The following is a 15,780-nucleotide window of genomic DNA, read 5'->3' as shown; positions in this document are numbered from 1 at the left end:
TGTGGTCAATGACATGAGACAAAGTGTATGTGAACTGCTGTATGGAAAGTGAATTTGCTCTGTAAATCTTCACCCAAATCACAATTAAAAAAAAAAAAATAGTGCTGGGAAAAGTTGCATAAAACTGAAACAAGATCCATACCTCACACCATGCACAGCACACAATAACAAACTCCAGATGGATCAAAGACTTAAATGTGAAACTTAAAACTATAAAGTTCATCAAGGAAAAACTAGGGGCAACTTAGGGGCCATAATTTATGGCATAAATAGACTGGCAAGCATAACCAATATGCATAAACAGCAGAAAAAAAACCTAGATGATTGGGACCTTGTAAAATTTAAATTTTTATATGCTTCAAAAGACTTCTCCAAAAGAATCAAAAGAGAACTTACAGATTGGGAAAAAATATTTGGCAATGACATATTTGGCAATGACATATTTGAAAGGCACTTAATTCTAAAATTTATAGAAAACTCTAACACCTCAACATCAAAAAAACAAACAATCTAATTTGAAAATGTGCAAAGGTCATGAGCAGGCACTTTACGAAAGAAGATATTCAGGTGCCTATAAACACATGAAGAAATGTTTGTGATCATTAGCCATTGTTGTTGTTGTTATGTGCCATCGAGTCAGACCCAACTCATAGTGACCCCTCCTTGGGTTTCTGCGGCAATATCACTATGGAAGTAGATTGCCCAACTTTCCTTCAAGGAGTGGCTGGTGGGTTTGAACCGCCATCCTTCTGGTTAGCAGTCAAATGCTTAGGTGCTACACCCCTAGAGCTCCCATAGAATAATGTAGAATCAGCAAAACTCTGCATGACTTGGATGAACTGTTGTGCTGCTGTTGTTATGTGCCGTCGAGTTGGACTCAACTCATAGCAACCCCTCCTTGGGCTTCCAAGGCAGTATCACTACAGAAGTAGATTGCCCAACCTTCCTTCTGATGAACTTGAAGGACATTATGCTGAGTGAAATAAGTCAATCACAGAAGGACAAATATTGTATTAGTCCATTATTGGTTACCAGGGATAGGAGGGGAGGGGAGGCAAAATTTCTAGATAGGTTGAAAAAAAAAAAATATGGAAACCGAAGATTATTAGTGGTTACCAGGGGTAGGAGGAAGGGGGGAGCTTTTGTTTGGGATGCATTGAGCTTATACTAATAGATGGTGGAATATTTTGGAAGAGGATAGCAATAGTTGTGGCACAACATGAAAAATGTCACCAATGTCCCTGAGCTGTAAATGTGGAAATTATTATGTTGGAGAATGTCTTGTTGTGCACATTTTCATCACAATAAAAGTTAAAAAAAAAAAAAAAAAAGACTAAAGTGCACCTAACCTGAGCCATGGTATTTTCAACTGCCTCGTATGCCTGTGGAAGCTAGAAAATGAACAAGACTGAGAAGAGTTGATGCCTTTGAATTGTGGTGTTAGAAAAGAACACTGAAAATACCATGGACTGCCAGAAGAACAAACACTTCTGTTCTGGAAGAAGTGAAGTTGGAATACACCTTAGAAGTAAGAAGGGCCAGACTTGATCTCATGTAATTTGGTCATGTTTTCAGAAGGGAACATTCCCTGGAAAAGGATATCATACTTGGCAAAGTAGTAGGTCAGCGAAAAGGGGCAAGACCCTCAAGAAGATGGATTCACACAGTAGCTGCCATGATGGCTTCAAGTATAGCAAGGATTTTGAGGATGGCACAGGGCTGGGCAGTGTTTCATTCTGTTGTACATGAGGTCGCTTTGAGCCGGAACTGACTCGACAGTACCGAACAACAACAACGTGTACAACATGATTCCTATGGGACATTCTAGAACAAGAAAGATTATAATAACCGAAAGCAGAACGGTGTTTTCAATGGCCTGGATGAGTGCAGGAGACTAAGCACAAGGGGCGTGAAGGAACTTTGGTTGGTTTAAGAAATATTCCACACTCTTATTTTGGTGGTGGTTAGATGAGAATAGATGTTTGTCAAAGTTCTTAGAACTCTATTCCTTTAATGAGTCAATTTTACTGTATGAAAATTATACTTTAAATTTATATAAAAGAGGCAAAAAATAAACTGGTAATAGTATTTGCAATTCATATCACAAATAACTTTCTTCCTTAATATCTAAAGTGATCATAGAAATATAGAATGAAAAGATTAATAACTTAACAAAACTAGAAAAAAATAATAAATTCTTATATAGCTCTTACTATGCTTCAAGTAATTATATATATATATATATATAATTATATATATATACATATATATAAGATGAGGCAATCTACTTCTGTAGTGATACTGCCTCGGAAACCCAAGGAGGGGTCGCTATGAGTGGGGTCCGACTCGACAGCACATAACAACAACAACAACATACATATATATATATATGTATATATATTTACATACATATATTTATAAAACTGAAAAAAAAAAAAAAACCCTCCCACTGCCATCGAGTAGATTCTGACTCATAGCAACCCCCATTGGGTTTCCGAGGCAGATGAAAATTAAGTTTTCAGAAGACATGAATGACAAAAAAAAAAGGGAATGACATTTATTATTAAGGATATATGAACTACTTACCAAAAAAGGGGGGCTCTGGTGGCCTAGTACCTAAGGCATTTGATGGCTAACCAGAAGGCTGGTGGTTTAAACCCCTAGCCACTCCTCGGAAGGAAGGTTGGGCAATCTACTTGCCTACAGATACTGCCTTGGAAACCAAGGAGGGGTCGCTAGGAGTTGGAGCTGAGTCGAGGGCAGTGAGTTATTTTTCTTTTTTGGTACCAAAAAGAAAAAAAAAAAAAAATGACTGTATATAACTAAAGTACTTGAGTCCAAAATATATGAAGAACTGCCAGAGATCAATATGAAAAATATAAATGGAATCCTATAGTATGTTTTATTTTATGTCTTATTTCTCGTACTCAATTTTATTATAATAAGAGTCATTCATGTTACTACACAGGGAGCTTTGGTAGTGTAGTGCCTAAGGCATTTGACTGCTGACCAGAAGGCTGGCAGTTCAAACCCACCAGCCACTCACTAGAAGGAAGGTTGGGCCTTGGAAACCCAAGGAGGGGTCACTATGAGTTGGATCGGACTCCATGGCAGTGAGTTTGGTTTATTTTTTGGTTTATGTTACTACATGTAGCTCTTTTATTCATTTTTATAGGTTTATACTTTATTGCAACTTTAGGACAACTAACTTATCCATTCTACTGCGGATGGAATTTGGGTTATTTTCACTGTGGGGCCGTACAAAATATACCCAGTGAATATTATTCAACATGCATCTTGGTACACATAACCTCAAAGTTATGCTTAGTAGAATTTCTGGGTAACAAAGTGTATTATCAAAATTTTAAAAAAGTACCCCATAACCTTTAGCAATCACTCCTATTCCACCCTACCCCCCAAATCCCCTCTAATCCTAGGCAATCACTAATATACAGATTCGCTTATTCTGGACATTTCATATCAATGTAATCATCACAATGGATGGGCTTCTTGTTTCTGGCTTGTCACTCAGCATAATGTTATCAAGGTTCATCGATATCATAGGACATATCTGTACTTCATCCCATTTCATTGGTACACATTCCTTTAACAAATAAGCTCCTAGGTCAATGGAGGCAGTTTTGACAACATGCTTTTTAATCTTCAAAACACTTTACAAATACAGGATCCTGTCTTATCCGGTAATAACCCTGTGAGATAGTAAGATTGGTGGATTCATTTATTCTCCATTTTTGGGTACTTAATATTTCTGTGTCTCAGATCCTCAACTGCAAATTTAAGCTAACAAGAGCATCTCCTGTGTCATTTTGTCAGGATGAGATAATTTATATAAAGAGGTGAGCATACTGCCCAGCATGTATATACTAAGATCCCCAACAAAGTTAGGCGCTGATGTTATCATTAAGGAGTTCTGGTGGCATAGTGCCTAAGATATTTGATTGCTAACCAGACGGTTGGCAGTTCAAACTCACCAACTACTCCATGGAGGGAAGACTGGGCAATCTTCTTTCCTAAAGATTTACCACCTCCAAAACCAAAGGGGGTCACTATGAGTCAGAATGCACTCAAAGGCAGTGAGTTTGGTTTTTTGAGTTTGGGATGTTATTACTGTCGAATGGGCACGATTCCATCATTGGGTGAATTTTGATGACTGCGAGGGAGTTAAATGCTTGTGGCGCTCTTTGAGGTGGATTAAAACCATAAACCCCAGAGTGTCAGAGGTTTCAGGGAAAGATGAGCTTTCTAACTGAAGACAAAAGAAAAAGTTTATTGCGTGGCCTTTTCCAAAGCCTTCTCCTGGATTACATGCAGGTTCTCCCGGGACTCCAGGGTTTAGCCACTGCTCTGCTCCACCAGCAACTAGCTAGTGTCTAGGGGGCGATACGAGTGGGAAGGGCGGGGCTTGTCGGACTAGGTGGAGAGGAGAGGCGAGCGCAGATGGGCGGGGCGTTAGGAGACCAGAAGCGACTAGGTGGAGATCCTGGCTGTCCTGAGGGCGGGAAGTCTGAGCGGGGATCGCTGCCGGCTAGGACAGTGGAAGAGTGGACAGGCATCTGAAACATGCTCGCGGCTTTGGGCTCCCTGGCAGCTGGTCTCTGGGCTAGGTTCCACTTCCGGACTCTTCTGCTGGGTGCCGTCGCCTTTCTGTTCTTTGTTGATTTCCTCAAAAGGCGGCGCCCAAAAAACTACCCACCCGGGCCCCCAAGTCTGCCTTTCGTTGGCAACTTCCTTCAGCTGGACTTTCGAGAGCCACATCTAACGCTTCAGCGGGTAGGAGCGGGCAAAGGTCCTTTTCCTGACGCAGGGCAAGGGATATCCCGGGGAACCGGGTGAGGGAATGAGCCTGGTGACGCAGCGGTTAAGCGCTCGGTTATGGTTGGAACTCACCAGCGACTCCGCGGAAGAAAGATGTGGTTGTCTGCTTCCACAAAGATTACACCTTGGAAACCCTATAGGCAATTATATCCTGTCCTGTAGAGTGACTATGAGTAGAATGGATTCAGCGGGCCGCGGGATTTTTCGTTGTAGTTTTAGGAGGACCAGATTTTGGGTGGTTCTGCTGCTAATTCTGGTAATCTGGGTACAACCTAGTTTGAGCCTTGTTTTCATCACTAATCAAGTAGCATTATTCTGCTTGCTCTTTGTAAAATGGGTAAAATATTAAATGTTTCCTGTATAATTATTGTATCATTAAATGTGTGCTAGGCATGTTATGTTCCTTAACTCATCTTAATGTATGTTATCTTGTTAAATATTGCAACTCCCTATTTATGATTGTCTTGTCATCTTTAATATTGTTATTGTTGAAAAAACACCGTAGTTTCCTTTGGGAAAGTACGTATTTATAAAACGGTGATAATCTTTACCACTTCTCAATTGTATTAGTCACCACCACACCAATTGACCCTCTTTTCAAACTCCTCCACGTGAGATCAGACTTTGTACTTTGCTAATGTCAACATTTTACCTCTTAAAGTGGAACACTGATGTCTGATCATCATTTAAGTGCTCTCACAGTTGCTCCTTTATGATATAATTCTTAAATATTAATTCTACATATATTGAAAACCACATCAGACACTGTTTTAGTTTTCTAATGCTGCTATACTAGAACTATCGCAGTGAGTGGCTTTGTTGTTGTTATGTGCCATCGAGTCGGACCCAACTCATAGAAACCCTTCCTTAGGTTTCCAAAGTGGTATCACTACGGAAGTAGATTGCCCAATCTTCCTTCCCAGGAGTGGCTGGTGAGTTTGAACTGCCAACCTTCTCGGTGGGTTTAACAAACAGAAATTTATTTCATTACAGTTTAGGAGCTCTCTCTGGGGAAGATCTTTGAGATCACTCTTAACCCTAGATCTCAGAGTTTCTTAGCACAGGGACCCTGGATCCAAAGGACTCAGTCGGCTTCCAGCTCTTCTTTCTGGTGGTAGAGGTCCCTCATTCTCTGCTCACTTCTCTCACCTGTTATCCTTTGTCAGATAAAAGGTGATGCAGGCCACACTCCAGGGAAACTCACTTTATGCAGGATCAGGGCTGACCTGAGTAAGGGTGTTCCATCCCACCCTAATCTTCTTACAACTGATTGGCTGATCACATCAGATTACATCATGGGGGATGATGACATTGTTCTCTATCTGCCAGATTACACCATTACATAACTATCAAACCACTGAGAATCATGGCTTAGACAAGTTGACACACAGTTTTTGGGGGACACGTTGCAGTCAATGACATACACTATTATAATTGTTGCTTCTGTCTACCATGATTTTAAAAACTTAAGAAGAAAAGAATAGTCTGCTTTGTTTACCTATTTCTTTACCTTCCCTGTTCTTTCTTCCTTCCCGATGTTTCAAGTTTCTCTACCATTATAATTTTCTTTCTCTCTGAAGAACTTTCTTTAGATTTTATATCTATCTATCTATGTAATAGGTTTCCTGGCAACAAATTCTTTTAGCTGTCCTTCATCTGAGAATATATTTATTTCACCTTTATTTCTGAAATATCGATGAATATAGGATACTGAGTTCACAGCTCCATTTTTACAGTACTTAACTATCTTGTGCCATTTCCTTGTGGCCTCTAAAGTTCCTGATGAGGAATTTGTTCTCATGTGAATGGTTGTTCTCCATAGGTAATGAGTTATTTCTCTCTGGCTACTTTCAAGAGTTTTAATTTGTCTTTAGTTTTCAGAAGTTTGATTATGATGGGTCTTGGTGTATATGTCTTTGCATTTATCCTGTCTTGGGTAGATTTCTTTGGATTTGTTTTGTTTGGATTCACCTAGCATTTGACTGCAATCCAGAAGGCTGCCGGTTCAAATCCACCAGCCACTCTTTGGAAGGAAGGTTGGGCAATCTACTTCTGTAGAGAAACCTCCTCGAAAACCCAAGGAGTGGGTCGCTATGAGTCAGGATCGACTCAATGTCAGTGAGTTTGTTTTGTTTGAGTTCCTTGTATAGGCTTAGGTCTTTAATCAAATTTAGGGAATTTTCAGCCGTTTCTTCAAATGTTTTCCACCTTACATTCTATTCCTCTCCTTCTGCGACTCTTGAAATCTAATGTTACAAGATAGTGTGTGATGAAGTATGTGGTGTGAACTGATAATCAAAGGCGAGATAGGAAATAAGACCACTGTTGATGGGAAAAACTACCTGTTATGGAATATGAGACTATATTGGACTGAACTTGAAAGAAATATTTGGCATATGGCAATGTGGACTGATAGAAACAGGAGATTTTTAATGAGGGAAAAATGGCATGAGCTAAAACACAGTGAGAGGGCAATGAAAAAACTGACCTATTTGTATGGGAAAATGGGATCTTTTTTTTCCTAATTCAAAAACTTCCTCTAAAGTTCTCTAAAGTGGCTATATGATTTATTGCACGTTTAAGAGAAAGATCTTGTCAGACTGAAGTGGGAAAGGGGTAGATAAGTTGGATAAATGATAAATTAGGACATATATCAAGCTGCTGTAACAAAGGAACCCTGAAATATAGTGGCATAATTAACATTGAAATGTATTTATCTCTAACAAAGGAGTTCAGAAGCAGGTGTGCAGTCCAGGATTGGGGGCTTCTCTGTACCCCTATTCACAAACTCAATTTCTTTCTATTACTCTACTCCCCCATTAATATTATCATTTCTGATTCCCCTATTTCTTAATTTTCTCTTGACAAATGATTTTTTTGTAAAGACAAGAACTAGTTAATAAGAAGAATCTGTATCTTCTATTAGATTGTCAGCTCTCTACCTGCATTGTAGCATATGTCATCTTTTGTTATGTGTTATACTTTTCTGCAGTCACCCTCTCCCAAGAGACTGATACCACAATATCATATTGATCTCTGAATTGTCTCCATGTATAACATAGCAAAGTGAATAGAAACTGGCAGTTCTTAAGCATCTCATGAACTTTCAATTGTGCTCATATTTTATTCTTACAGATTTTTTTCTCAGAAATCTAGCATAGCCCCCAAAACTACCTGTGAAACTGGTATTCTTATCCAGAGTCTGTGTGCCCCAGGGGACTGGTGAATCCCTGAAACTGCATGCACAGCTGTATTCATATGTACAGGGTATTACTGGAGCAGATCCGTCATTTACCGTAGAGGGTCAAAGGATTCTGTGATTCCAAAAACGTTAAGGAGTACTGTTATGCAACTTCATACTTCATTTCCTTCAATTTCTTTCTTCTTTTTCTTTACTGAATAAAAATACCTTTTTAAACTATGAAAGTAATACACACTCATTGCAGCAACATTTAGTAAAAGACTGAGTTTAGTAAAAGAGAGAACTTGGACCTCCCTCAGGCCCAGCACCTCTATTCCCAGCACCACACACACATACACACACAAACATACACATATACTCAGCAAGACTTCTTCTAGGGCTTTGGTATATGTCTTTCCATATCTCCATGTAATGAAAATAAACTTATATGTCCTTTAGGTAATATTTTATTAGAGATTCTATATAACAATTTTTTTAAAAAGTTGAATAGCCCAACACAAAATGTATGTTTAAAAGACATAAATGGGTGATCAAAAAATGCAACATACAGATTGGGAAAAGGTGTTAAACCTCAGTAAAATATCAAAATGACATGCATTTTTTGCCTCTCAGAATAACACTTGGGCATGCAAACACACACACACACGCATGCACACAAATACCCAGTTCTGGTGAAAGTTCAGGGGAACACACTCTTGCACTCACTGCTGGAAGGATTATGAATTACTATACCCTTTTCCCTTTTTCCTTTTCTTCTTGTGTGTTTATTGTGTTGACTCTTAAGTCTAAAAATTTAGATTAAGTGGAATTTCTCTCAACTTTATATATCTCCTGGTTCAATCTTTGTCTTACAAACCAAAAAAAAAAAAAAAAACTGCCATCAAGTTGGATCCGACTTATAATGACCCCTCATTGGGTTTCCGAGGTGGTATCACTATGGAAGTAGATTGCCCAGCCTTCCTTCTGAGGAGTGGCTGGTGGGTTTGAATAGCCAGCCTTCTGGTTACCATCCACTTCTAATTTTTCTTTGGTCTCAACATTTATTTTGCTTCAACTTACTTTTTAAATGCTAATCCATTTAGAATTTTTATTCCTATTATAAGATTTTCCATCTTTTATTGCTTTTTTTTTTTTGCTTTCGTACCTCCTATTTTAATGCTTTTCTTTTTCTAATCTCATTTCTGATTCTAAGCCTGTGTTAGCTTTCAGAGCCATCTTATTTTTAACATCTTCTGTTCCCTTATTCTCTGTTACTATTTTCTTTCTTTCTTTTTTTAAAGCATTGTTTAAAGATGCACAGAGAAAAGTATGCTTTACTTTAGGAAATCTTCTCAGATGCTTAATATAATCCAATGTAAAAATACTGACGAAATGGCACATTGTTTTCCTTTGAGAGATGTTAACCATCATTGTCATCATCATAACCAATAAAATTATTGTGAAACCAGGACTCCAGGAAGTCATTTGACCTGTCCTTGGTTACATAGTTGACCATGTCATAAAAGTTGTTGATTAAGTTCTGTGAACTAAAAATAACCATGGGTCAGGAGCTAGTGGAAATGGAACTCTGGGGAAGTTTGCTTCGGTAAACACAGATTGCATATGAGGTCCCTCCCAAGTACAGGTTGAGATCTAGCTTATGTCACATTGTCAGTTAGGAATCATTTTACTTAACCTGAAATTTTGGCTCTTCTAAAAACACCCTTATTGAATGTTCTAAATGAGTAAAGAAATCTTTTTTGCAAGGCCTAAGAAGTTCACCCAGACACCCAGCAAGATGAACTCAAACATCTACTAGATTTATATCTTATCTTTTACTGCCATTTCTTAGAAGCAAACACAGGTACTTTGGAGGCAGATTAACTCGAGACTGCATCTTAGCACTGTTCCCACTAGCAAGAGAGGGCATACTGTGCTACAGATGAACAGTTTGACAGAGGAAGTTGGGCCAAAAGAACAATGAAAGGATTGAATCCTAGCTTAATGTGGTAGCGGCATGGTGGTATGAGACAGAATTCATTGTATTTGCTCTGATAGGGATGATTAAGTCCAGGGTTGTGAGGAGGACATATTGTTGTTGTTGTTGTTGTTGTTAGGTGCCATCGAGTCATTTCTGACTCATAGTGACTCTATGCACAGCAGAACAAAACACTGCGTGGTCCTGTGCCAGCTCCATGATCCTTGTTAGACTTGAGCTCATCGCCGCAGCCACTGTGTCAATCCATCTTTTTGAGGGCCTTCCCCTCTCTCGTTGACCCTCCACCTTACTAAGCATGACATCCTTCATGGTGAACACAAGGAGGACATGGTGAAGTGTAAATGTATGAGGACTAGGGAGGAAGGACCAGAGCCACTTGGAGGAAATGGAGCCCTTCTGTTTGATACCACTGTCTGCAGCTAGACACACCCAGGCAGATAAGAAGCAGAAGCAGTCTTTACTTGGATAGAGTCACCTCCTGCATAGACACATTTAGAAGGACTTTGATTAATGACCATTCACTGCCACCCAACTCACACTAGCATATACCTGCACACTTGTGCATACTTAAGAACACCTAAGCACTCTTCCATTCACTCTCACTTTCTCTTTCACTCTTTCACTTACTAAACTGTTAGATTCTGGAGCCATCTCAAGACTTCTTGGTCCTTGGACCTTACATAATGCCTGTCCTATCCCCTGCACCACTCATTATCTTTGCCACCTTGTCTAAGCTGCCTCATTATTCCTTTCCTGAAAGATGAAAAAATCAGTACTTCTGTAGGGTGGTTGTCACATTAAATGAGACAAAAGTGAAAGATGCTTGCACGTGGCTAGTAGTGATATGAATCATTTTGAGCATGAGTGCCTTCCTCCCACACACTCCTGTGCTCTATTCCTCTCTTATTGGTGACCACATCCCCTGCAAGCAGAGCCCATTTTGTCCTCAGAGACTCAATGAGTGGCTGGGTGCCAGGCACCAAAATACAAAGTGCCTTTCTTATTGCTACTTTCAATCTTCCTCACAGAACTTTTGAGGGAGAAATAGCAACACCCACTTTATAGTTGGAGAACTGAGGCTCGAAAAAGTGAAGCAACTTGCCCCATAACCCACAACTAGTGAGCCACGGAGTCCAGATTCACATATCACTCTCTAGAGTGCTTTTCTCCATATATGGCCCCAGCCTTCTTAGGACAACCCTTAACTTTCCATTATCAACTACATGTCAAGGAATGGGACACTGTCTTCTAGTTGAAAAATATTCTGATTTATAACAATTTACATTTGCTACACAGGAAGGTTGGGCAATCCTACTTCCGTAGTGATACTGCCTCGGAAACCCAAGGAGGGGTCGCTATGAGTCGGGACTGACTCGATAGCAAATAACAACAACAACAACAACACCAGACTTAGTCTTACCGCACTTGGAAAATCTCCTGTAAAAGACTTCTTTATGTATCTGTACGATCTGAATTCCCAGGTGTATAGTAGAGCTGACAAGGGACAAGGTGGTAGTCACTTCTTGATCACAGCCAGCTACCCAGAGGGACCGAGTAGTCAAACCTGTGGGCCCAGGACCATGGTCACAGGGGACATCAAACTCAATTGGCATAACATACTACACAAAACATTGTTCCACCTCCTACTTTGGCAAGTAGCGACTGGGATCTTAAAAGCTTGCAAGCCACCATCTAGATGCAATGATGGGTCTCTCCTCATCCAGAGCAGAGAAAAATGAAGAAAATCAAAGATTCATGGAAAGAATTAGTCCTAGCGACTGGTACACCATGTGATCCGCAGCCTGTATGATTATGAGACCAGAAGAACTAGATGGTGCCCGGCTACCACTGTCAACCACTAGGAGGGGGATCTATGTAGGATATCTGGATAGAGAGGGAGAAAAATGTGGAACAAAATTTAAAATCATTTGGAGAAAAAAAGGGGGGGACCAGATTTGCTGGTCTGATAGAACCTGGTGGAACCACTGAGAGTATGGCCCCTAGCTGCCCTTCAGGTCTGGAATTGAACCTACACCTGTGGCTTCCAGCCAAACAAAAGACAGGCATATGAGTTGAACATTTACCTGAGGTAGATACACTCCTTGGAGAGAACAATCATTGGAGAAAGAAGGGCTGTTTATGCACAGAGAGACAACTCAGGGAGCAGGAGTATATGGAGGGATGGACACAGGGAAGAGGTAATTATCAGGAGGAAATGGGAGGGGACCTATTGCATTGTGGTAAACTGTAATCAGTGTCATGAGACAAAGTGTGTGTGAGCTGCTACTCTGTAAATTTTCACCCAAATCACAATTTTTATTTATTTTTTTTAAAAAAAACCTCTTTAAAGCACTGAAGAGCAAAGATGTCTCTGAAGATTAAGGTGTGCCTTACTCAAGCCATGGTATTTTCAATAGCCTTGTACACATGTGAAAGCTGGACAATAAATAAGGAAGATCAAACAAAAGTTGATGCTTTAGCATTGTGGTGTTGGAGAAGAAAACAGAAAGTACCGTGGACTGCAAAAGAATGAACAAATCTCTCCTGTAAGAAGTGCAGCCGGAATGCTCCTTAGAAATGAGAGTGGCCATGCAAGGTAAAGTGGAGGGTCAGCAAAAAAGGCAAAGACCCTCAACAAGATGGATTGACAACAGAGGCTGCAATGATGGGCTCAGGAATAGGAAGGATTTTGAGGATGGTACACAACCAGGTAGTTTTTCGTTCTGTGGTACATAGGGTTGTTATGAGTCAGAGCCACCTCAATGGCACCTAACAACAACATCAACAACACAAGACTTAAAGAGCTCTGCTGGCATGGTGAGTAAAGCATTCAGCTGCTAACCAAAAGGTTGGTGGTTCAAAATGTATTAGAGCTTAACTTCTAAAACACTTGGGTTTGTGGAAGGCTGTGGTCTGCCTTGGGAGCCCTAACTACACTTTGAGGTATGACATAAGTTCTGATGCCATTTGGGTTCTTTCTGACCATAAAGTAGCATTGTGGCTATGCACAGAGAAGTTCCAGGACAAACCTAGCGAAGGGCAGTTTGCCTTCAGGAAGAATATGTTTGAAAATACATTATACTCACACAAAGAACTAGAGAACTTGCCTGACCTTGTCCTTTTCTAATTTAAATTAAATTATTAATTTAAGTTAATAAATTAAATTATTTCTAATTTAAATTAATTTAATTTAAAGGTTGGGGTCTTGGTATTGTTTGATGGCCACCTTATGGCTAAGACTCAAGGTGCATGGTCATGAGTCATAGCCTGTGCTCTGGTGGCGTAGTGCCTAAGGCATTTGACTGCTAACCAGAAGGCTGGCAGTTCAAACCCACCAGCTACTACTCCTTGGAAGGAAAACTGGGCAATCTACTTCCATAGAGACACCACCTCAGAAACCCAAGGAGGGATTGCTATGAGTTGAATCCACTTGACGACAGTGAGTAACCAGGTAGTCAAGGCCCAGAACCAATCCTGTAACCCTTTCTTTTAATCCCAATCATGGTATTTTCTTTGCTTCTGTAGTCCCACCTGCAACAGTGATTAATCTGTCTATCACCAATCATGATTTTGTGATGATTCCCCCTTTTTAAAAAATCATGTATAATTACCCACATGGCCAAACTCAATGGACTCCATTCAGCTTTCTCATGCTGATGGTTTCCCTCATCCAGGATGATTGTCTTTGTTTCATCTTTGTCCTGTCCAAGACTTAATAAAAGTGTCTCTTGAACCTGTTTGAATTTGGGGTCTCTTTTCCCCCTAATACTGAACCTACTAGCTGCTCCACAGGAGAAAGATGTGGCAGTCTATTACTGTAAAGATTTACATCCTTGGAAACTCTATGGGAAATTTCTACTCTATCCTGAAGTGTTGCTATGAGCCAGAATGGACTTGATGACCATAGCTTTGGTTTTTAGTTTTACACCAGATTTAGAGTAACCATAAGTTAGCCTTCTTTTTGGGATCCAATGTGCTGACTTATTTCTCTCCTTGCATTGAACTCTATTTATCTACCAGGTATAATTCATTGTAGGAACCTGTAGTGGGTGCTCATTCAATTCATGCTTCTTGAATATATTACTGAATATTTCAGAATAAAACTTCCCAATCCTATATTGAATTGAATATAAGTCTAGCTGAGAGGAAGAGGAGAAAAGGACACAGACAGAAATGCTGTCATCAGACTACAAGTCAGAATTTTGAAAACCAGGAGTGGTTATAGTAATCAGTCTTTGAAGTCCACATTTTCCAGAGTGTGAAACTAAGGCACATAGTGGTTAAAGGGTTTGCTGTGTAACAACAGAAAATCTGTGGCACACTGAACTAATATTTCTGCTCTGAGTCACTAGGCTGCATGCACAAACACACATATACATACACACAACTACCTTCATTGTAAGCCCTTGAACCAAGACACCCATGCCCTTCATTCCTAGATACACAGAAATGTGCATATTCAATGTGTCTGTTTTTCAGCTTGTAAAGAAATATGGGAACCTGTTTAGCCTGGACTTGGGGAACATCCACAGTGTTGTTGTAACTGGATTGCCATTAATCAAAGAAGTCCTTGTCCACCAGGACCAAAACTTTGTGAATCGCCCCATGACTCCTCTGCGAGAGCATGTCTTTAACAGAAATGGTAAGTTTCTTTTCTTCTTCTTTTTTTTTTTTTCATGATTATGTGGTTTATTAGGGAAATTAACAGGCTACAATTCAAGTTTAGGAACATGCTCAGGATACAGTTCTTTGATAAGGACCGTCTCCCCTCTGCTGTGCCCTCAGAGTCATCTCTCAGCCCTTGGCCTCTTGGCCTGGCCTCTGCCCTGCTGGGGCAAATGTTACAAAGCTCTTTTAGCTCTGCTGATAGGTACACCTAGGTGCACCCCACTCTGCCAGCAAGTCTTCTGCCCAAGGGCACTCAGCTTTCTCGCTCCGTGGGGCAGGAAAGCCTGCCACTCTGTCTGCCTCTTGGTTCCACTGTGACTGTCTCTCTGCTGGGGCATCTCTCTGCCAAGGAAGATGAGTGCAGAGATCTCAGGTCCAAGGACATGCTCTACTTCACCTCCAGCTCTTCTTTCTTAATTACAGTGAGATTCCCCAATGGTAAGTTTCATGACAATTGCATGATATGTGTATTTGATGCTGTTAAAAAAAGCCAGGAACCTGGACAGAGGAGCAGTCAGCCGCAGGGTTCCAGGTGAGGAGAGGGAACTCAGGCATGCCCAAAGCAGCAGGGCAGGAGAGTGGAAGAAAGGGGATTAAAAGCCAGGAACCTGGACAGAGGAGCAGTCAGCCACAGGGATCCAGGTGAGGAGAGGGAACTCAGGCATGCCCAAAGCAGCAGGGCGGGAGAGCAGGAGAAAGGGGGTTAAAAGCCAGGTACTTGGACAGAGGAGCAGTGAGCCACAGGGATCCAGGTGAGGAGAGGGAACTCAGGCATGCCCAAATCAGCAGGGTGGGAAAGGGGGAGAAAAGGGATTAAAAGGCCCAGGAATCTGGACAGAGAAACAGTCAGCCTCAGGGACCCTAATAAGGATGGTACGAGAAGTTGCCAACAGGGAGACAAACTTGTCTGTCGGTTTGTCCTATCACGGTGACATGTTGATGTGAGTTTTGAGGCTGAGCCACTGGTGTTTCAAACCCAGTGGGTTGCACATGGTGCACAGGTATCAGCCCAGCTTACAGACTGAGACAGACTAGGAAGAAGGAAGAGGCCATCCACTTCTCAAATAATTGGCCAGGAAAAACCTTATGAATAGCA

The 15,780-nt window shown here is 40.7% G+C and overlaps 1 protein-coding gene across 1 annotated transcript in view; it reads left to right on the top strand.

Annotated features, from left to right (window-relative positions):
- The first annotated feature begins 4,581 nt into the window (after positions 1 to 4,581).
- LOC103206451 (cytochrome P450 2J2-like) overlaps positions 4,582 to 15,780 on the top strand; it is a 54,056-nt gene continuing 42,857 nt past the window's right edge. Inside the window, 2 exon segments of the mRNA XM_007951907.1 lie at positions 4,582 to 4,791; positions 14,496 to 14,658. Of these exon segments, the coding sequence (XP_007950098.1) occupies positions 4,582 to 4,791; positions 14,496 to 14,658 (373 nt within the window).

Source organism: Orycteropus afer, unplaced genomic scaffold (genome assembly GCF_000298275.1).
Source record: "Orycteropus afer afer isolate SDZICR_OR568_19922 unplaced genomic scaffold, OryAfe1.0 scaffold00318, whole genome shotgun sequence".
Taxonomy (NCBI): domain Eukaryota; kingdom Metazoa; phylum Chordata; class Mammalia; order Tubulidentata; family Orycteropodidae; genus Orycteropus; species Orycteropus afer.
Note: the sequence above shows the minus strand (reverse complement) of the source record. Positions and strands in the feature narration are given on the sequence as shown.